The sequence below is a fragment of the Charadrius vociferus genome, unplaced genomic scaffold (assembly GCF_000708025.1).
Source record: "Charadrius vociferus isolate BGI_N301 unplaced genomic scaffold, ASM70802v2 scaffold45, whole genome shotgun sequence".
Lineage (NCBI taxonomy): Eukaryota > Metazoa > Chordata > Aves > Charadriiformes > Charadriidae > Charadrius > Charadrius vociferus.
In genome coordinates, this window is record NW_009648712.1 from 2377966 (window position 1) to 2398815 (window position 20850).

At 38.8% G+C, this 20850-nt stretch overlaps 2 protein-coding genes across 2 annotated transcripts in view; one reads left to right on the plus strand and one right to left on the minus strand.

Moving 5' to 3' along the window:
- Window positions 1–8002, plus strand: part of LOC104287921 (chromosome unknown open reading frame, human C18orf8) — a 20023-nt gene extending 12021 nt beyond the window's left edge. Inside the window, exons 8-21 of the mRNA XM_009886655.1 lie at window positions 412–515; window positions 993–1082; window positions 1194–1299; window positions 2668–2779; window positions 3861–3905; window positions 4297–4350; window positions 4652–4780; window positions 5091–5197; window positions 5896–6015; window positions 6200–6277; window positions 6441–6545; window positions 6629–6697; window positions 6841–7066; window positions 7810–8002. Of these exons, the coding sequence (XP_009884957.1) occupies window positions 412–515; window positions 993–1082; window positions 1194–1299; window positions 2668–2779; window positions 3861–3905; window positions 4297–4350; window positions 4652–4780; window positions 5091–5197; window positions 5896–6015; window positions 6200–6277; window positions 6441–6545; window positions 6629–6697; window positions 6841–7066; window positions 7810–7889 (1425 nt within the window). The 3' untranslated portion in view covers window positions 7890–8002. The remainder of the gene's footprint in view (window positions 1–411; window positions 516–992; window positions 1083–1193; window positions 1300–2667; window positions 2780–3860; window positions 3906–4296; window positions 4351–4651; window positions 4781–5090; window positions 5198–5895; window positions 6016–6199; window positions 6278–6440; window positions 6546–6628; window positions 6698–6840; window positions 7067–7809) is intronic.
- NPC1 (Niemann-Pick disease, type C1) overlaps window positions 7888–20850 on the minus strand; it is a 30615-nt gene continuing 17652 nt past the window's right edge. The window contains exons 10-25 of the mRNA XM_009886656.1: window positions 20378–20478; window positions 19294–19396; window positions 18156–18345; window positions 17554–17736; window positions 16757–16871; window positions 15801–15928; window positions 15572–15712; window positions 14907–14996; window positions 14603–14793; window positions 13709–13824; window positions 13013–13142; window positions 12420–12620; window positions 11318–11549; window positions 10131–10244; window positions 9191–9353; window positions 7888–8530 (exon numbers count right to left, since the gene is read on the minus strand). Coding sequence (XP_009884958.1) covers window positions 8448–8530; window positions 9191–9353; window positions 10131–10244; window positions 11318–11549; window positions 12420–12620; window positions 13013–13142; window positions 13709–13824; window positions 14603–14793; window positions 14907–14996; window positions 15572–15712; window positions 15801–15928; window positions 16757–16871; window positions 17554–17736; window positions 18156–18345; window positions 19294–19396; window positions 20378–20478 — 2281 coding nt within the window. The 3' untranslated portion in view covers window positions 7888–8447. The remainder of the gene's footprint in view (window positions 8531–9190; window positions 9354–10130; window positions 10245–11317; window positions 11550–12419; window positions 12621–13012; window positions 13143–13708; window positions 13825–14602; window positions 14794–14906; window positions 14997–15571; window positions 15713–15800; window positions 15929–16756; window positions 16872–17553; window positions 17737–18155; window positions 18346–19293; window positions 19397–20377; window positions 20479–20850) is intronic.

The following is a 20850-nucleotide window of genomic DNA, read 5'->3' on the forward strand; positions in this document are numbered from 1 at the left end:
TCCCCTTCCTAGTAAGCAGTTTTTTAAGAGTTGGAGCATATAGAAGAGAGAAAGAAAGTTAAGAGAACTGCTGTTTGATATCTCCAAACCAATTGTAAATGGGATCTGTATACAAATTTTCTTGACTTAATTAAAATTGAAGTGTTTTGCTAGCTGAAGCTGGTGTTTTAAAATCAAGATGATAAAGCTGCTAAAATTATAATACCAGAAGTATGTGTTTATGAGCACAGTAGGAAAAAAAGTGTCAAACCCTTTTTTTTTTTTTTTTTTTTTTTTTCCTTTTGCGGCTGTCATTATTCTTCACCTCATGGGGGTGCTATTGGTGCAGCGTTTGATTAAAGGTTACTTGTGACCTTTCTGTTTCAAGTCTTAACAATGGATTTCTTTGGATTTTTTTTTTCTGTTTAACAGAGTGGAACAATGTCAAAACTATCAAAATTTGAAATCGAGTTACCTGCAGCACCCAAGTCCTCCAAGCTCAGCCTTTCTGAAAGAGATATTGCTATGGCTACAATGTATGTATCTAACAAATCAAGCCTTTCTTGGCAAAGTATGACAGTTTGAGGATGCTAAGAAAAGACAAGAATGTTAACATGGTTGCACTTGCTTCTTGTTCTAGCAGTGCTACTGCTTTAAAGTACTTCAGTTACTGCCTCGAACAAAGCATCTAAACAACTCGTCTGGGGCAAAGCAGGAAGGGGAAGCTAACTGAGAATTTTTCCATGAAGTTGTTCTTGATTAGTACAGAAATTTTGAGAATACTTAATTTTTGAACGGATGTGTTGGTAGAGTTGTTGTTAGATGCCTAACTTGCATCAGTATAGGCTGTGCGTTTTCATTTATCAAGTGTCATTTTAGTCTTCCACTTTTAATTAATTGATCACTTGACTTGGGTAATCTCACATCTGTTCTTTTAGGATCAAATGTGTGGCTCTAACAGACTGGTAGAGCTCTCATTTGAAACTAATGCTTTAATCCTGTTGTCTTGTTAGATACGGGCAGCTCTATGTTCTCTATTTGAGGCATCACTCAAGGACTTCCAATAGTACAGGAGCAGAAGTAGTCCTCTATCACTTACCAAGGTAAGAGTAGAACGAAGAACATTAGTGGCAATTCTTATGTGTGTAAGAGACATCTGCTTTTCTTGTTTAAACAGGCTTACTGACCAGTTCTTTTCATCTCTCTTTCTGTAGAGAGGGCTCGTGTAAGAAGACACATATTTTAAAGCTGAATAGAACTGGAAAGTTTGCACTGAATGTTGTGGATAACTTGGTAGTAGTACATCATCAGGATACTGAGGTGTGATTTATTTATATTATGTTGTGCCTTAATTTTTAAAAGCTCTGGGCAGATTTTAATAATGATGCCTGTTAGCTCTAGAAAATACATTTGCATGTGCTTAGCTTTTGGAAAAGCCAGAGTATTTGCAGGAACAAAACCATAAGGGTATAAGGGATTCAAAATTATCCTTTCACCCTGTTGCGCTAAGATTTATTCAGGGCTGTTGTTAATGCATGTTTTTTCCTACACTTTTTTTTTTCTTGTTCGTTTCCTATGATACTTTGCTGCTGCACTGTGTAGTCTTTTAAAGCATTAGACAAAGCTAAATTTGATATTAAGTTATTCATCCCAGAAACCTCTATCATCCACATTTGAATACTATGTTTCTATGACACAAACTTATGCTCCTTTAGTTTGAAGGCCTGGATCTACGAAAACTTCTATGAACACAAATGATCTTAGGCATATGGCAGCATAAGTAAAACTTGTTTGTCTGTAGTCTCAGTAGCAAGGCTTGATCAGTGTAAAGCTAAAATGGTACTTTGCTCTTAACTTGTGGAAAGGCTTTGGCTTCTTGTATTATCTTCTCTTAGGCAGCTTCAAGAACTGAAGCGTGTTATCTCATTAGGATGATTAGTTGATGTTTCAGTTATAATTAATGTTAATTCCACACATTAGCATTTAACCCAGAGCACTTATTCTCCAGCTATATTTCGGTCAAGCTATAAACATAACTATATAAGCACAGAAAACAAAATCAGACTGAATAGGATAGATAACAATAACTGAAGTCATGTTTCATTAGCCCTGAAATTTAAGCTAACTTCCACTGTGCAAGGCTAAGAATGTTGTCCGTACTGGCTAGAAGCATTAGTGACCTGAGCTGAACAAGTCTGAATGGTAAAAGCATGAGGATATCCTAGGAAGATGCAGAATTTTCCTCACAGTTTCTAGCATCCATAACTAAGCAGTGAATTTGACATAAATCTCTTATTAAAGGGTGTATAAGACAGACTGAGAGAGACTTTTTACCAGGGCCTGTAGTGACAGTTGAACGGGCAATGGTTTTAAACTGAAGGAGGGTAGATTTAGATTGGATATAAGACAGAAATGTTTTACAATGAGGGTGGTGAGACCACGGAACAAGTTGCTCAGATAAGTTGTGGATTACCCAATCATTGGAAGTGTTCAGTGTCAGGTTGGACAGGGCTTTGAGCAACCTCATCTAGTGAAAGATGTTCCTGCCCACAACACATCCCTTCCGCCCCGAACTGTTCTACAATTCTAAGGGAGAACACAAGATGAAAATGTGAAAAGCAGCCTGAATACATGGAAATGGGTGGTAATTCACACTTGTGAATACTAATTTTTTCTTCTTAATTGCAGACTTCAGTTATATTTGACATCAAGCTAAAAGGAGAATTTGATGGGTCTACTACCATCCATCAATTTGTACTTCCACCTCGATCAATACAACCCTATCAAATACCTGTAGCAGGTAGAACTACTCCATGATAAATATTCTCACACTGTTATCAAGATTATCCAAATGTAACAGCTGGTATATAAGGGTGTTTCAGTTTTTAGGATGCTAGTTACTAACATTCTATTATACATATTTGGCTGAGTGAGGAAAGAAGGTGAGAAGGAATTGAGCATAAACTTGTGTTCTAAACTTGTGCCTACTACAGAAAATGAGGAGTTGCTGTTTAAGGTGTGTACTTCCCATAGTACTTTACTTTTACGCTCCAAAGTTGTGGTTGTCCTTATTTTTTTGGCCACACCTATAAAAGCTTGTGTGCGTACACAAAAGCTCTTCATGCTTTTCTGGCTTAAGTCATTACTATTTAACTTCCTAAGTCACATAAAGAGGCTGAAAGTCAATCCAAGCTTAGAATGAAGTTTTGGACCAGTTTAGAAGCAATGCTAAGATCAATGTTTAGACTTCAGCACTTAGTCATCTTCTTGGATTATCTTTCTGTGCTCCTATCCTAGAAGTGCAGCAGGTAATTACCTTCAAGCTGGAGGTAGCTAGACATAGTCTGAGCGTAGTTCTGCTAGCATATGGCAAAGCAGTGTGGTTCTCTTCTTATAGAAAAGAAAGATGCTTCTATAGGAATGATTGTACCTTAAAAGCTCTTTAACATCTGAATTTTGAAGTCACTAATAGCAACTATGACTGATAAATCTGCAGGTGGTTTATATGAAACAAGGGTTAGGATCAGAAAGTACAAACCAGTCTCACTCTTTAAGAAACTAAAGTGGTTACATATAAATACATAGACTCCATTTGCTGTATTTAGAATTATAGTACTGGAAATGGAATATTTCTGCATGCATTATTTCACTTGCCTGAAAAAACAATGAACATGCTTTGAAGAATTTGCCTTCTCACAATGTCAGACTTCCTTTGCAGATGATCTGGCTACACAAATGGGTATATCTTTTGCTTGTGAGCTGTAGGACTGCTAGACATGTTACAATCCATACTTGCCTTTTCAGTGTAAGACTGTATCTTGTTAGTGTAGGAGAGCTGCCAGAGTACTACTATTCTTTACTTAATGTTAATTTTTCTACAGGTCCAGCCTCTGTGACAAGTCAGTCTCCTGTTCCATGTAAACTCTGTATCCTTTAAATACTCTAAAAGTGCAGGAGTCCTACTGGAGCCTCATTCTATGTATAAGCATGGAAGAAGCTTGTTATGCCAATCCATTAAGTCCAGGTTTAGCTGATTGTGCATATTTACCACAAGACAAAATAGTATGCTTTGTAAGAGACTGTAATGCTTTCGTAGTTCTAAATATGGAAATCTAGTATAACACAGTACTACATTTTGTGGTAATTATGAAATTACTGAATAGTACACCATGAAATTGAAGATATAATTCTAAGAGTATGGTTCAAGACCTTACATGAAAAGGTGACAGTAAATGAAAGTATGTTAATGGGATCTGCTTCAGTACAGCGATGTTTTAGAATCAATGTTAATGTGGATGTTAGAACTTTAACGTTTAGATTCTTCTTCTTGGATTGTCTTTCAACCTGATATTATCATCAGTGCAAGTGAAGGTAAGTGGTGAGCTGTTTGACTCCACTCTGTTCAGTGTTGAAGGGGGCTAGATGATCCTTTCAGTGCACAAAGCAACTTAAAGTGACTAAGCAGATGTACCTAGTAAGATGACTGACTACTCTTGGTAGTGATGATTGAGGATGACCATATCTTTACTAAAACTTTTCAGGGGTAATGCTGCTATAAAATGTAGACTGAGGAAGGCAATCAAGATGCATTCTCATTTAAGGTGGAAAAGCTGGATATCACAGCTGTATTATATAAGGCAATTCACTTTTTGTTTTACTCCTTCAAATCAAGGTTACCTCTGGAGTCTTCAAGTCAAACTTGAACCTGTAGTTAACCTCTTGCTAGATAAAGGAAAACTAATGGATTTCCTTCTCCAAAGGAAAGAATGCAAAATGGTTATCTTATCTGTATGCTCTCAAAGTAAGTTCATGTGTTTTGTCTGTATCTTGAAAGTACAATACTGCTTATTTATAAATGCTCACACAAGTTAACTGGACTGTAAAGTGTCATTTGCCTAGACTACCTTCAGTCACGTAAAAGAATTACTTAACCACATGAAACAATTCAACTCTCTCACTTCCCCCATTTGGTTAAAATACATCTGACATAACTGAAAGCACTTCTCTGAAGTTCAGAATCAAGTGTTGATTAGAGATCACCTTTTGAATAAGGCGACATTAAGCCCCTGGTTATTTCTCCTCATAGTTCTTTTTTCTTTTTATCTTTTCAGTGCTCAGTGAGCAAGAAAGGGGATCACTGTCTGTGATTGCAACTGTTTTTGACAAACTGAATCATGAATATAAGAAGTACTTGGAAGCTGAGCAAAGCTATACTATGGTAAACCATGTTAGCTACAGCAGCTTACAAAGACAGGATGATGCTATTTGCATTTCAGGTTGCATCATGGTGAAGGCAAAATACCTGCTCTTTCCTACTTAGGAGATCCAGGCCTACCCCCAGGTCCTGGCTGCCTCAGGCTCACAGAAGGTGGTCTACTGTGCAAGGTGCACTAAGACCCCCACTTAGCACTCTGTTGTGGCAGATGCTGCCTAGCCCAGCTCCAGCATGACAAATAACATACCCCAGTACTTGACAGCAGAAAGAAGGTAGAAGCTCAAAAAGCAACTTAAAACCCGTAACTATCCAAGTAGTTGCTAAACCACTGAGTTTATGGCACACCATACCACTGCACAATACATGCAGCCCTGATGCATCTCAGAATTACAGCCACATACTGAAAATCCTTCTAAAGCTGAGTGCCTGTGTTAACATAGTAAGTTTGAGTTGTCTCCTGGCTTTGAGGCATAATAGCTATATTTATAAAAATTTAAAAACAGTTTTAGATTTAATACTAAAGCCTACACTGAACAGATTGCATCTGGAATAACATGACCACAGGTGTTAGTTTGCTCAGTAACAGAACATGTTTATAATTATGTTCCCAGCAGAAAACAGTGTCTGTGCAGATGAGACTGACTAAAACTGTACTATAACAAACACTACAGTTTTCTTTTAAAAAGGCTTTCTTCTTGTAGGTCGTAGAAGCAGGCCTGAGTAGAAGTAATCCGCTCCTGAAGCGTCCAGTCCGCACTCAAGCAGTTATTGACCAGTCTGACATGTACACACATGTTTTATCTGTATTTACAGAAAAGAAGGTAAGTTAATTTTAAGTGCTAGTTTGGCAGCAGTCTCAGAGCAGCAAACTTAAGTTGACTGCTTGAAATAGCCTGCAGAAGGCTTTATTGTCAGGATTAGGGTATTTTGATGCCCATTTTTTACTGGATTGTCATTAACAGGGGAAGCTATACAAGTTCCACCTAATGCTTTTTTCTTGTCCAGGAAGCGCCTCATAAGTTCACTATAGCAGTCTTGATGGAATACATTCGCTCGCTTAACCAGTTCCAGATTGCAGTTCAGGTAAAAGTACTTACCTGCCAAATGTATCACCTCACTCCACGGAATTATGTGGAGTTTCAGACATGTGACTAAGACTGGTCTAAGTCCCATACAATACTACCTTCTAGCTTGTAAAAACTGGTATTGAGACATATCTTTGATGGTCTCCTTCCTGCATTCACAGCACTACTTGTATGAGCTGGTCATCAAAACCCTCGTTCAACACAACTTGTTCTACATGCTCCATCAGTTTCTGCAGTACCATGTGCTCAGTGACTCAAAACCTTTGGTATGTAAGACAAATTGCTTCAATAAGCTAGTGATGGAGGTAGGAAGTCTTCAGAATTTTAAGGTTCTCTACTTTTGCCCTAGGCTTGTCTGTTACTGTCCCTGGAAAGCATTTACCCTCCTGCACATCAGCTCTCTCTGGACATGTTAAAAGTAAGCATTTCAGACTATAATAACTCCATGTCACATGTGGGTTAGACTTGTCAAACAGCTTACCTGACCGAGCTTGAAGTGACTAGCTAGCATCTCAGTCATTTGTTAGAAGCATAGTCTTACAGCTGTGATTGACTTCACAGAGACTTTCCACAGCAAATGATGAAATAGTGGAAGTTCTGTTGTCCAAACATCAAGTTTTGGCTGCCTTGAGATTCATCAGGGGCATTGGAGGACACGACAGCATTTCAGCCCGCAAATTCCTTGACGCAGCAAAACAAGCAGAAGATGACATGCTTTTCTATACTATATTCAGATTCTTTGAACAAAGAAATCAGCGGTTACGAGGAAACCCTAGTTTCACACCAGGTAAGCAATGAGCAATTAGACCAAGATACTCAGTCATTCAAACAGAACTAAGACTTGTTTCACTTCCACTCTAGCTGAGTTTGTATTATAAGATAAAACCCTTGGTGTATTCTAGCTTGTATTTTAGACTTCCTTTAAGCATAGTTCTAAGGTTAACTTGTTTTACCCCTTTGTATACTGCACCCAGGAATAGACAGACTGACCCAAACAGGAACTTGCAGATTAAGCTAACCTGTTTGGTTTGCAGTTGCTTCCACTGCTTAGTTTAGCAAAGCCATTATCTCCAATTAGTGCTTTCTCCTGAAGTCAGGAACTGGGTCAAGAAACCTTTGAGTTCAGTTGTCTGTTTCCATGGATTACAAAAATTTCAGGCCTGTTTTACACTACACTTTCTCTCACTTAAAAAAACCAAGCTAAACTGCTTGATCCAGCAACATGTTCTTAACCAACTAGTCTATAGGCACAGAATCCCACTCCAAGATCTTGTATCTCAACAGTAAACAACTCTTATGGATATAAATCTGCTGGTTAGATACAGGAACTAGATCAGACATCTGCTTCACCACAAGAATACTTGTCACAGGACTAGAGCTACCTCAGCACTCTACTGCTTTAAAATTGTTAAACTCCTTTACTCAAAGGCATTAAAGATAAGGTTTTGAGTTAAATGAAACTACATAATCTTGCTTCTCAGTTTCTGAGTTTTAAAGTTAACATTTAACTTTTATTTTACCCTGCCTTAGGTGAGCACTGTGAAGAACATGTTGCCTTCTTCAAACAAGTTTTTGGAGAACAAGCTCTCATGAAGCCCACAACATTCTGAAAGACTCTTCCACTGAAATGTATAAACTTAATTTATTGCATTTAAGTAGATTTTTGGACTACAAAATTGCTATTTTATAATAAAGTATATACAAGACATTTTGGCAAATAGTACTAAAAATATTACAACTTGTGATGGCTTCCCCCTAAAAAGAGACAAAAATTGCATTGACCTGCATTTAAAATTAGTGTCAGTAGTTCAGCAGTCCAGTTTCATACACATCACCTCAGTTTCATTGACAAAAAAGCTATTCAACTCGCAATACAGCTGGTTTAGGTTTCTAGAAGAAAAAGATGGAACCTCTTGAAAACAGAAGTGTTTTAGTAGTCTGGTTAACACAGCTAGTCTTAGTAATACTGTTACATGAGCCACACGTAGCATTTCCTGAGTTTAAAGCTATGTCCAAAGCTGCAGCTGATATCTTCTAGTTGAATCTGTGCAAGAGTCAAGTCAGTGGTGGTTACAGTGTGATAGTCGTTGAACATTGCTGCACTTCAGTTCTTAAGAAGAGTTGGGCCTAAGCCACAGTTCATAGAGTCCACTGAACACTGTTAAAAACTAGAAGTAGAGGAGTCTCTCCCGTTCTGTACCTCTGGTCCTCTCTTGTGCAGCACGAGTTTTAGCTTTATTTACTGATGGGCCTGAGTGAGAGAAAACAGTTATTTCGGAGTCTCAACATTACAGCATGTCAGTTTATCATCAAGAATCCTGCATGATTGTAGTTGTCCAAGTCCAGCTTAACATGGATGAGACTGGAAACATGCTTCTGCTCAGCTGTTAATAGCTGTCAGCAGCAGCAACGGCAGTAGGTGAATCCCCATCAGTCTTACCCCCTTAAGGCTCAGTTAAAGTCTGCTTTTAAGAACTACACTATAGACATTAATTTCCAAATTCAAGAGGACAGTGTTTGGACCATCCTTTACTGCAAAGCGAGATGCAGGAACGCTGTCCCACAGCAGGTTTGTTGCTTCCACCCACCATCCTGTCCCCAGGTTTGGGGACATTAATCATGCTGCGCTCTGTTGGGGCACATGGGCCTAGGCAGCCACCTCCATGAGGAGGAGCACAGTGCAACCACATAGGGCAGGCTGTGGTTGCTTCAGTTCAACATGCCTGTAATGGTGCGCTTGCACTGCCACCTGTCAACCTTTGCTTTCTGACACACCAGCTACTTGAATGACAGAGGCACATTCAAGTACTGTTTTTTATCCTTGTAACCCTTCCTATTTAATGGACAGAAAGTGTCCACAGGTGGCTATTTTTGTTTGAACTGTGTATTAGAGCAGACTGTCACACCTTACCTATGTAACTAAGTAGAACTGGAAGAAATATTAGCCCATGAGTTGCTCCGAGCAGAACCATAGCTAGATACATCCTGAAGTAGAATATCTTGAAGATCTGAGATTTAGAAAAAGCCAGTACTACAATTCCTCCAAATTTGGTCAGTGTGATACCACTGAAAACCTGTCAATAAAAAAAAGTGGGTTTAAGTGGTAAGTAGGGCTTTAAGTATTTAACATTGCTGAAATTCTTGTAATGTAATTTGAGGCTCCTTTATGCAGTATACCTCCTTACCTGTTAGTCCTTAGAACCAAATCCAAGACCTGCTCAGGAGAAGAGTTCAACTTCTTGGTCTCACTAGAACCTGACACCACAGGCCAGGCTCAGTATCATTAAAAATCCACTCTTAATCTGTAAGCCACCTAGCTTTATTTTTACCTCAGGCAGATACAGATGAAAGCCGTTACCAAAGTAACTCGCATTGTTCGTTACCTGGGTCCAGTACATGTATCACCAGAAGAGTCTATTCCAACCCCACCCAGGGTGCTTATCTTAGTCTAAGTGATATGACAGTACTGCCTAAATGCTGAGCCCTGCTTCTGCTCCCAAAGCTTCAGTTGCATCCCATATTTAGAAAAAGCTTTTCCAAATACTCAGAGGTGCTTAGGAAAGAGAAGCACTTAAAGTTTAATGGGACAATTCAAGGTTAATCCAAACTACTAGTTCAGCTAAGGCTTTTAGCTCTCTTCTTCATTATTAGGTAGTAGTACCATCAGACTAAAAATTGAGTCTTGTTCACCCCTATTACTAGTAGAAGTCTAGGTTCACCTCTAAGAGTTTTAATCAAGTATTCCAAAAAGGAAAGGCAAGACCATCCTTACAGCTGAAGGATATTTGCATAGTCTGTAAAGTTGTAGCTTGGCTACTCGTGTCCCCCGCCCCCATACAGTAGATACTTACTGAACTGCCCATGTGAGACAGAGCTTCTTCTGCACGCTCTACTCTACTGCCCTTAGTACTAACAGTGAACGCTCTTGTCACATGACTGCAGAATTCCACAGCAATACCACAACTCTAGAGAGAGAAAAAGAAACATACCAAGTGGTCATCTAAGTGATATTTGCATGCAAGGTCTCTACTCAGAACTCTAGATGGGCTAGAGAGGTTCTAGCAGCTGTGTTCTGTTCCCAGGGTTAAAGCTCAGCATTATATGGTTACTAGAGGCTGTTACAGGTACTGTGTGGCATTTTACTACCAGTCATTACTAACGGACAATTAATCTGATTAGATAGGAATCAGAACATAAGATGGTTTTGGAGGACAAAAGTTTCTTGATGTGGAAGAAAGCTGGCTTCAATACAGTGCATGTTGTGAACACTAAAATTGGTTTACAGATTAGCTACAATACCATTGCTTTAAAGCACCACTGAGGATACAGCTGATCTGATACCATAAAGATTCAGCTGAGTTTAACACTTCAGTTTAGTCATAAAAACAAGCTGTTTAAGTAGTCATTTACAACACTGAACAGTTGACAAGTCTTAGACTTATCTAGCAGGTAGACTTGCATGAACATATGCCTAGTTGTAAGATGGAACAACAGTGAAAACTGAAACTCTCACAAGTTTCTCAGATCTGCAGTAAATCTCTAGCGAGCAAGGTAAGCAACTCAGCTATTAGTGACTACGTTCTGGAGTGTTTCACCAAGGCACTCTGCCCAAGTGGTTTCCATTCATGGAAGAACAATACTGGCACTAGCAAGTCACAGATCTACTCTGTAGCACGTTAAATGCAACAGAAGCCTTAGCACTAACCTTTGTGTCCTTACCTTAGGTGTGAAGAAACTCTGATGTGCAACAGCACCTAGACTGGATAGTACAATACAACTGTTGCTGCAGAACAGAAGAGACCTCCACCAGATGCAGTATAGCTTACACTTCAATTGCTGTATCTTACCAGTTCTAGGACTAGTCGTCAGAATAAACCTGTTTTCTACACACCATCTAGAAATATTAAGATAGTTCCACTACAGTTCAAATGCCTGTCAAAGTTTAATAGAAAATACTATTTGGCATCATGAATATACACATAAGACACACAGAACTGTTCAAGACTTGGTAACCAAAGCAGATGTCTTGTTAACTTACCATGACGAGATTTACTAATGAAACTGCATTCAAGCTGATGCCCCAGAGCCACATCACTCCCAACATGTTGATGATTATCATAGCAATAGTTATTGAAACTATAACAGCAGCCCATACTTCAAAACCAAGCAGCACAGTTGTCACCAAAAATATCGATCCCAAGGAGATGCAGAGGTTAAAGATGGCATCATGCACAATTGTCAAGTATTGTTCATAGAAGACATAAAACACACTGTGGAAAGAACAGAAGTTGTAGTTAGCCATCTTCCTTGTTACATGCTAACATTAGATGAGCTTCTGTCCTAAGGATAAAGCAGTTCCCTCCTTATAGGAGTCACCAACAGGAACTGGCTTCCTAGCATCAGTGGAATGACTTCTACAGAACACTGGCTGTTATATGACAACTCTTCACTAATACTTCAAATAGAGATTGTATCTGGACATCAGGGTAATTCCGACACTTCGATATAAGCAGCTGCAGTAGTTGCCAGAAGGTAACTCCTCAGGCTGACTGTGGTATCTACAGGAACTATTGCAGAGGGTCTGAACTGATGCATTACGCAGTGAGACCATAAGGATGGATAGGATTCTTTGAAGCAGAAAGATTAGTATTTCACCTGTACAGATACCAATTCCAACTCAAGTACATTGTGGTACTCTTATACAGCATCTTTAGTTAGTGTGAATTATGCAAGGATTAGACAAGTAGCACTTGACATCACTGCTGTCTTTGCTTTAAGTTTAAATAAGTTTGAAGTCAATACATTCACATCACCTCTTGCAACAACCCAGGTCAACATATCTGCTTAAGCTAGAACTATTAAACCCTACTATGAAAGCTAGGAAGTGTCCAAGCTGAAGCCAGAGCTTCCTTTGTGGTACAGGACAGGTTTCTTGATTTAAGTTACTTATCAACCACAGTAAAGTGAAGTTAGTGCTGTGGATGCAAGTTATATTTTTGTAGTTTCACTAGACATTCCAGAGTCTCTATATTACTTTCTGTTAGACAAAACTCAAGTCTCTAAGATGTTATTAACCAGTACCTTTTCTTAGTTCCTCAAGTTGAGTATTTGTCACTAAGGCAAAAAAGATCTAAGCATACCTGTAAGGAAACACCCGGTAGTTCTTCTCTTTGATGCCCATGGTTTCAGTAATGTTATCGGCTATCATCCGAGCTTTCTTCATAGCATCAATAAAATCAGATGATGTTTTCAGTACAGTATGATAAGTCATAAAATAAGTAGCTCCGACCTCAGATTTGTTGTTTATAAAGTTGACAGCAGAGTTATAGGCAGCATGTCCTCTACATAAACATAGTAACGTTTTAGATGTTAGTGAGTACCATTCAAATTTATTAGCTTTTATAACTTATAATCATGTTTCTAACAGCTTCCAAAACTGACAAAAGCTTCAGAGCACAATACATTTCAAGATCGCACAGGATATACTAGAACAGACTGACTATAGAAGTTGTTCCTCTTTGTACAGGGGAAAGCTGCTGTTCCATTTAGTTGATGATGCATTTTTTTTCCCAGTTTTGTTTCAGAAAAATACTATAGAACAGGTGAGATGTCAGTGTTTGTATGCCTTTTAGAAGGACATTAGATATCCACCCTTGCAGACATAAGCCACACTTCCACAGCAAGTGTCTTTGACACACTGGTCTAAGCAAAATATATAGATCATGGCTCTTACCCTTTGCCACATTTAGGATTAGGGTTGTCTGACAGGAACATTGGCAAAAATGTCATGAAGTCTTTGCCCTGTGGCCTCTGCTTGCCTTCTTGAGTCAGTGGTCGACAACGAGTGCAGGACGGATCAGTGACTGAAAAAATACAGGAAGAAAGTCAGCTACAGGTTCAAGTATTCTTTGTTCTAACACTAATAACTTCTGACTTGCAACACTACAGGCAGGATACAGTTTCATAAAAAGCATTTTCACCAATGAAATAACTGATCAGCCCTGAAATTCTGTATAAAATTTGTAGCCCTTTGTTTATTTCTACTAAGGCAAGGGCTACCAGAGAACTCTGTCATTTGTGAACTATCTACATTACACTGACAAGAACAATACCAAACTGAAGGATCTGAACAAAAATAGAGCACTAAGTTTATGTGCTCTAATGAAACTAGCAGAAGGATCAACATTTTTATAACAAGGATGGTGGGGTTTTTTTGAATACTTATTACATTTGCTGTTTAGATAAGCCATCTTCAGCCTGCAGCATTCCAGTAGAATATTTAAGTTCACTCAAACAGTAGTTCAAACAAATTAGAGGGCAACTCAAGAGGTGTCTGCTCACAGCTATTCACCTCACTCACACAATGATGTTTTGGCTGTGGAACTTATAAACCAAGCTAATCCCCTAGCAACAAGATGGATGCTGATACCTGAAGCATTGCAAAACTGTCCGGTGGTATTGTAGACTCTACAACAGGATGACTGCGGCTTCACCCAGTCAAAGTAGTCATCAATCCAGGATGATGGGGCATAGCCTATCCTCGTGCTAATAAAATAACATATCCATCATCAGTAATTTTATGTTTCAGCCCATAACATATCCCTTGATCTCTCCAGTGCTGACTTACACCATGTCAACTCATTCTGGCCCAAGGTACTTAGCTCTCCATGTAGTCCCCTGCTCCAGTATCCCATCCAGGAGCCAGTCTCACTCATAACACTGTAGCTAACAAACAGCAGGAGCTTCTTCCTTGCATTCAAGTTCCGCTGCCAAGCTCAGCTTTCCATTCCCCTGTCCACTCTATGCCCAATCTTATTCCAGATATTGTTGCCTCAGTTTTCAAGCAAGACTTCTCCTTCAGTTAGGCTAAAGTAAAACCACTGAACTACAGTGGAAAGAATCAGGAAGAGACTTTCTCCAGTTGTTCGGTTCCGAACTCCGAATACAGTTCCTGCTTAGCCTTGCTAGGCTAGTTTATCCACCAAGTTTAGAAGCTGAGCATGCAAGTCATTTTCTAGGAAAGCTTAACCATACTGAGAGGTTTTCATGAGTTTTATTTCCTACCACTCCCAGATTCCTTGAAGCATCAAGCCCTTTTTCTAAACTCAAGTAAATTAATCTATCCTACCAGTCCAGACAGGTTTTATCCTCATTCTAGGAGATTGCCACAGCTTCTTCCCTTCCCCCAAACCACAGTATAAAGCAAGTACAATAGTGCCAGTTGTACAATCAACAGCTGAGCCTGAGCTAAATTAAAAGTACACACCAGTCATCTTACATCTCTTCCATGTGATTATGCAGAAAAAAAGCATGAAAAACTTACTAGCTACCAATTTCTGCAGCATTGAAGACTTGCTGGACAAGTGAATCATTATTACATCCCATTCCACCACACACCATGTTCTGCCCTTCCAAAGAGGTGTAGTTGTGCCCTTCTTCTAGGACAAAGTAGACAGGAGGACCTGCATGCAGGTACTTGCTGAGCTGGCTGAAGTAATCCATTACGTAGGAGTCCTTAAAAGGAAAGTTTTGAGTTATTATTACATAATGTTGAGGTAGTACAACAAGGTATCAAGGTTTCAGTTCAGCCACAAATTGCTGAAGAGCAACATGATCTTAAGACTTACATCTGGCATTGAGAGAGACTGATCCAGTCCAATCTCTACATTGTGCATAACTGCTGTACTGAATGACAGAACACCCACAAACATTGCTATCTGCAAAAAAAAGCAAATTAAGCAAATTCATGGAAGTGGAACTGTGCAGAAACAACAAGCAATAGAAGTAATTTATTAAGTTAGAAGGAACCATGCAAAGAGTCTCTAGTTTAAGTATGCTACACAGGTGTAGTACAAGCCTAAAGCCTAGCTACTGAGAGTTCCCTTTCGAGCCAAAAGGGAAAATTTATACTTAGAAGGTAGCAGGGAAAGATATGCAAAACACCTTCTGTAAATAAGCATAGTAACCTCAAACCGAATCTGTGATTCGGCAACACCACTCTAGATTAATGCAGTGTAGGAGCCAACACACGATGATTTTTGACATATGCCCGAAGTAATTTGATTGTCAGTAAAGCAACTCTTAAATCTGGGTTTCAGGCAATTCAAGCCCCTATTTACTAGAAATACTCTTGCAGTTACAAAAGCTTATTCCAATACTAATGCTGAAAGCAAAAATACTAAAAGCTTTATTTCATTGTGTTGAAGATTTTTCTTCAGTATTTAGATCTTCAGGCTCACTATACTTTTGCACAAGTTTAGATTACTGCTTACTTCAAATAGGGTATACATACTACTATTGGTCTCATCCAATCCGTAAGCAGATATGGAGAATATAGATTTTTGAAGAACAGAAATAAGAAGCTCTCCGAACGCTGAACTCCACTCATTTCTTCATTGCTTTTGATGCAGCACAGTATATCCAGTCTATTCCTCTGAAAATGGATTAAATGCCAGATTTATACAGTTCCACAGAAAATGTCATCCCTATTACACTGCAGTTACATGTGCATTTATACTCACCTCTTGACGCTTAATATCCAAGCCCAGGAGACTTACAAAGCAAGTGACTTGAAGAATAAAGTCTATGAGCACAGCCATTCCAGCAAAAAGGGAGAATGTGCGAACCGCTGGCATCGTAGACAGTGTCCCTGAAGGAAGTGACCCAGTTTGTTAAGCAAGCTACCATCTCTTAGAAATGCATGAGCATTTTCTAAACAGATAGCCAATTTAAGCGCTAGCCTTACAGCAGGACAAAGAGCCTTTCTCTACAAAGTAAAGAAAACAGCTGATATAGGCCTGGCTATGACTGCTGTCTTTGACCTGTTTGGCAGCATTAAAGCTTGTCATTTTGCACAGCCTTAAGACGTTTCTCAATTCCAAAGTTACTAGGCTTGTGCAGGCTTCTGTGTAAGAGCATAGTTAAGGAGTGCTGTCAAACAAGATCTGGCTTCAATATGAAGCCACTGAATGCAAGTTCAACAAATGGCAAATTACATTCTGAGTAAATAAGTTCATTAAGAAAGCAGGCCAATTCATACTTGAAAGGTAACAACATAAGATATGCCTCTAACACATACTGTAAGAGTGAACCTCAAACAACCTGTCATAGAGGCATTTTTCCAAGCAGTAGCAAGATGACCGATCACAATATAGGGCTTAGTACACCCTGACGTTTGATACATTACTAAAGTCAAATTTAGTCTTGTTAGTCACTACAAATCAGTAAAAAGCTCCAGTCTTTCAAGCTGAAGAGCTTGACAGATTGAGAATTACATCTTTTTAACTATGCCAGTCTCTTAAAGTACTACAATGCCTAGCATCAGCAGAGGTCAAGTTAAACTTGTTACAGCAATAAACAAGAAGTCTGAATTTACTCTACAAATTCTTCCTTTCTTTTTATATTTTAGTTTTGCATTTATTCTTGCAACATGCAGCTATGATAAGGCCCTTATCATCAAATATTAAAGAAGTCTTACCAAGAAAGAATGCCACAGTCTCCGAAAAAGATGAGAGAAACATACTGGGTGCCACATCTCCCAAGACTCTGCCAATCTGTTTATCTAGAGTTTCACCCTGGAGGCGTTCATCTCTCTGTTTTAAGGTAATAATTTATTATAATTAAGAATTGTGTACTTTAGAAAGTGCTTTCATGTGGCTTAAAAAAAACCCACCAACTTTTAATCATCTAAATCTATCTTTTATCATTTTCACTGCCTTAACATGAGTTAGATTAAAAAAAGCAGATATTCTCCAATACAAAAGCAGCATGAGCATCCCCTGTTGCCTTGCTTCAAACTTAACTTAAAAAAACAGAAGTTCAGTGCTTCAGCCAAAACCACGCACTTGCCAGAGGCAGTGCTAGTTCCAGTAGGTTATTGAGCCTGTCAAATTACAAAGCTGATTACCCACTAAGACTTAATGTCAGAAGTCCCTGGTCCGAAGCATGTAGTTTAGTCCATGATTACTGCTCACAATACACTAGAATTACAAGTGATCAAAATAGTCAAGTTCTACAGCTACCAGAGAAGGATGTTAAAAATATTGTTCATTTGTACATCAGCCAGCAGTAAGAAAAAGCAGATGTTTTAGGTTTTTGTGTAGGATCAGCGTACATATAATATTGGCTCTCTTCAAGACCACTAGATATCCTGAGAGACTCCATAGCTGCTCAGACTGGGCTGAGTACTGGAATGCCAAAGACTTTCTGCACCAAGTTAACAGCCTTCAAAGATAATAGGCACATTTAGGAGAGTCCGTATGAAAGAATACATACCTGAAGTGTCTGGACTATAATGAAAATATTGTCCACCCCAATAGCCAGCACCAAGAAGGGAATTACTTCTATCACAATCAGTGTCAGTGGGATTCCAAAGTAGCTGAAAATGCCTATAGAACATGCCACCGAGCTCAGTACAATCAGGATGCCTGCTATGCCCAGGGAGATCTTTGAATCCACCTAAAAAAGTTGTAATGACTGTCAACCAAACCAGCATCATCACACAGAACAGATTATAGCAAAGGTAAAAACCATATTCTTATCTTAAAGTAGAAAGAAGTTAGTAGAAAGCTTACTTTTCTGGTTCTTTTGAAGATCCAGATATGAAAAAACCCAACAACTTGAGGCTACAAGCCTTAAAGCTTAAGTTAACCGATATCTCAAGTGAAAAAAGACTCAGTTGAGGCCACGAAGCACAAGAATTGTCAAGTATGACAAGAAGGACAATGCTCCCCCTAGCTCCTGCCCAAGAACGACTCAATGCTTTAAAGATAAGATTGAATGTAAGCAGCCTGCAAAAACATTTCAGTCACTTAAAGCTAAGAAAAACTAGCAAGCTGCAGCTTCAGTGTTTATAGCAATGAGAACTGTACACATACCAGCAGTCTTCTACAGCCCTGGATACGTCCCAAAGCTATGGAGATGTACACAAACATTACAATATAGCTTATCAACACAGTGCCAACATCACTATCGCTTTCACGATTGATTTCATCTTCAATACTCCGTTCCGCAGAAAATGATATAGTTAAGTTGGGATTATCATAGTTCTTCAAAAAGTTAATAAACCTAAAAGAAAAAAAAGTCAGTCACGCTTTAAAGGATAAAACATCTTGTATTAGAAATGCTTGGAAGTCTGCTGAAGGCAAATTTAAGTCATCTGTGTGGTACAAGAGAGCACTGTGGCCCAACAGTACTTTGAGGGACATTCCTCATTTTTTAAAAGCAAGATGCAGACTACACATCCTTAGAACTCTACTCCAAGCACTAGAAATACACTATGCTGAAATACATCCCATGTTCTCTCCAGAGTTTGAGGACAAGATACTTTGCATAAACAAACTATTTCAAAGTACAAGTGCAGTTTTCCCTCAAAGCTAGGCCTAAAAGTACACACAAATTGTTTGAATACTGTAAGGAAGCTGCAGTCATATTTTATTTGCCCTTATTTCAGTTCCCCTAACTGAAGCGAGGTGCTTGCGACACAAGTAGACACTAGTCGTACTCAGTCTCAGACTTTCTAGTAGTTTTTTTCCCCCTGAACTGTTAGCCAGAGCAGTTGGCCTGTGTAAGCCAACATCAGCTCTTCAAGATGGTGAAGGGGGTGACAGCTTTAGATGCTCATCTGGAAGACTTTTACAAAAGTTACAGGATAATGTAGTTGTACTACCTTTCCACTGGTAGTAGCGGTCCAGCAGATTGGAGACTACCTGTGTAATTTTAGCCAGAGTGAAATACATAAAATCCTTTCTAAAGTTACTTATCAGCAAGTACTACTGGACTAGATGGTCACTAACAAGACCAGAACCTATCTCCTCAAATTAAGTGAAGTATACCAGATAAAGTGAAAGTCTTATGACCAGCATAGTCTGTCATTAACAGGCTTTGCTGCTTCTCAAAACAAGCCCGTAGTTATACTGAGAAACTGTCAGTGCAGTACAGGTCTTTTTCATGTATCTACGTTTAAAGGCTGCTTTAAGTAATGTATGCATTTCAGAATACAGGAAGCCTACTTACTCTTTTTCCCATGCCAAGGCTTTCATTAGCTTTCTTGAGTCATTGTAGTAGTTGTTGACAGGAAAGGTAATAACAAGAGCTGTAGCATTATTATAGTTATCATCTATAAAGTAGGAAAAAAATTATTAGGCATTACAAAATAAAGCTTACATTCCAGTATAGGTAGGTACAATTAAGTTTAAAATCAGTATTGTCCAAAGCAAACCCATCCCCCCAACTCTGTAAAATGCAATCTGTTTAAGAACATTGAGTCCTCAAAAAAACCTGCTGAAGTAAGAATAGACATTACTGCAATAAGAACAGAACTTAATAAGCACTCCAGATTGTATTCAAAAGTAATCATTTGTTATTTACCACATTCACGGTACCCCAACATTCAATTGTTACATGGTTAGACAGTGGGCTACTATATAACCAGTGCTTATGGCTTTCTATCTAGTGAGATAACAGGATGTAGTTTCTTAAAATATGGTGCCTCTTGCATACTTAGGTTTTACTCAAAGCAAGTACAAAAATCTACAGTTTAATCAAGTGCTTGCCTTCAAGGGCTGTTTTAGTACATTTGTGTTTGCTGTGTTTATCAACTTATGTTTAATTGGATAAATTGCTTCAACAAAATTCTGGCTTCAGATAAATTATGGAAGGGTTTCCCTAGTCAACATCTTAATCTATTCTTAAGTGCTTTGTCAGATCAGCAACAAAACTTTACTTAAAGTCAAAAGCTGGAATACACATATGTTTTGCATGTCAGCTTGAGACACTTCATATCTTTATCTAGTCTCCAAAAAGTAAAGATCCTTTAGCAGGCCCCAAGTAGACTGAACACTTGCATACTTGTCAACAAGACAAATACGTTCCAGCAATAGACTACTCTGGAAGTGTCAAACACAAGCAGTCTACGTCCAATTTCAGCACTGATCTACTGAAAAGTCATTTAAAATACCCTTGCTTACTGAAAGTTTAATAAAACTCCAGCTTGTCTGAGTGCATTTAAATGTGTTGAATGAGAATGCACCTTTGGTGCAAAAGGCAGCACACAAGTATGTACTTTCAAGACAAACTGCAACACTGTTTGGCCACCTACCATCATATCCCCCCAACACCAGCCATGGAAATACAGGTCCACCAAATGTTCCTAAGCAGGGATCGTGAAGAAAGCTTGTGTCATTCAATGATGCTGGAGCCCTAAAGAGATCACCAGCAATAACTGTTAGCTTCTGCTTGACAACTAAGGGACAGCACCACAGGACAAAAGAGTAAAAAGCAGTTGTGTTACAACTGACTACCAAGACAGAAATGAGGTAAGACTGATAACCAGACAGTGCCCCTGTGTTATGTTTGTATTGAATTTAAATACAGTTTTAAGGAATCTTCCTTATAGCTTCCAAGACAAGGAACAGCTTCTACCCAACTGAACTATAAACTGAAGTGAAAGCTCAGAAACCGTTTTCTGCATCAGAATTCTATTTCTCAAGACTGAAACATGGTTAAGATAAAACAGAGCCAGTGTCTGCACCAGACCATGCTTAACCTGAAAACTGATTTAAATGCAACTCC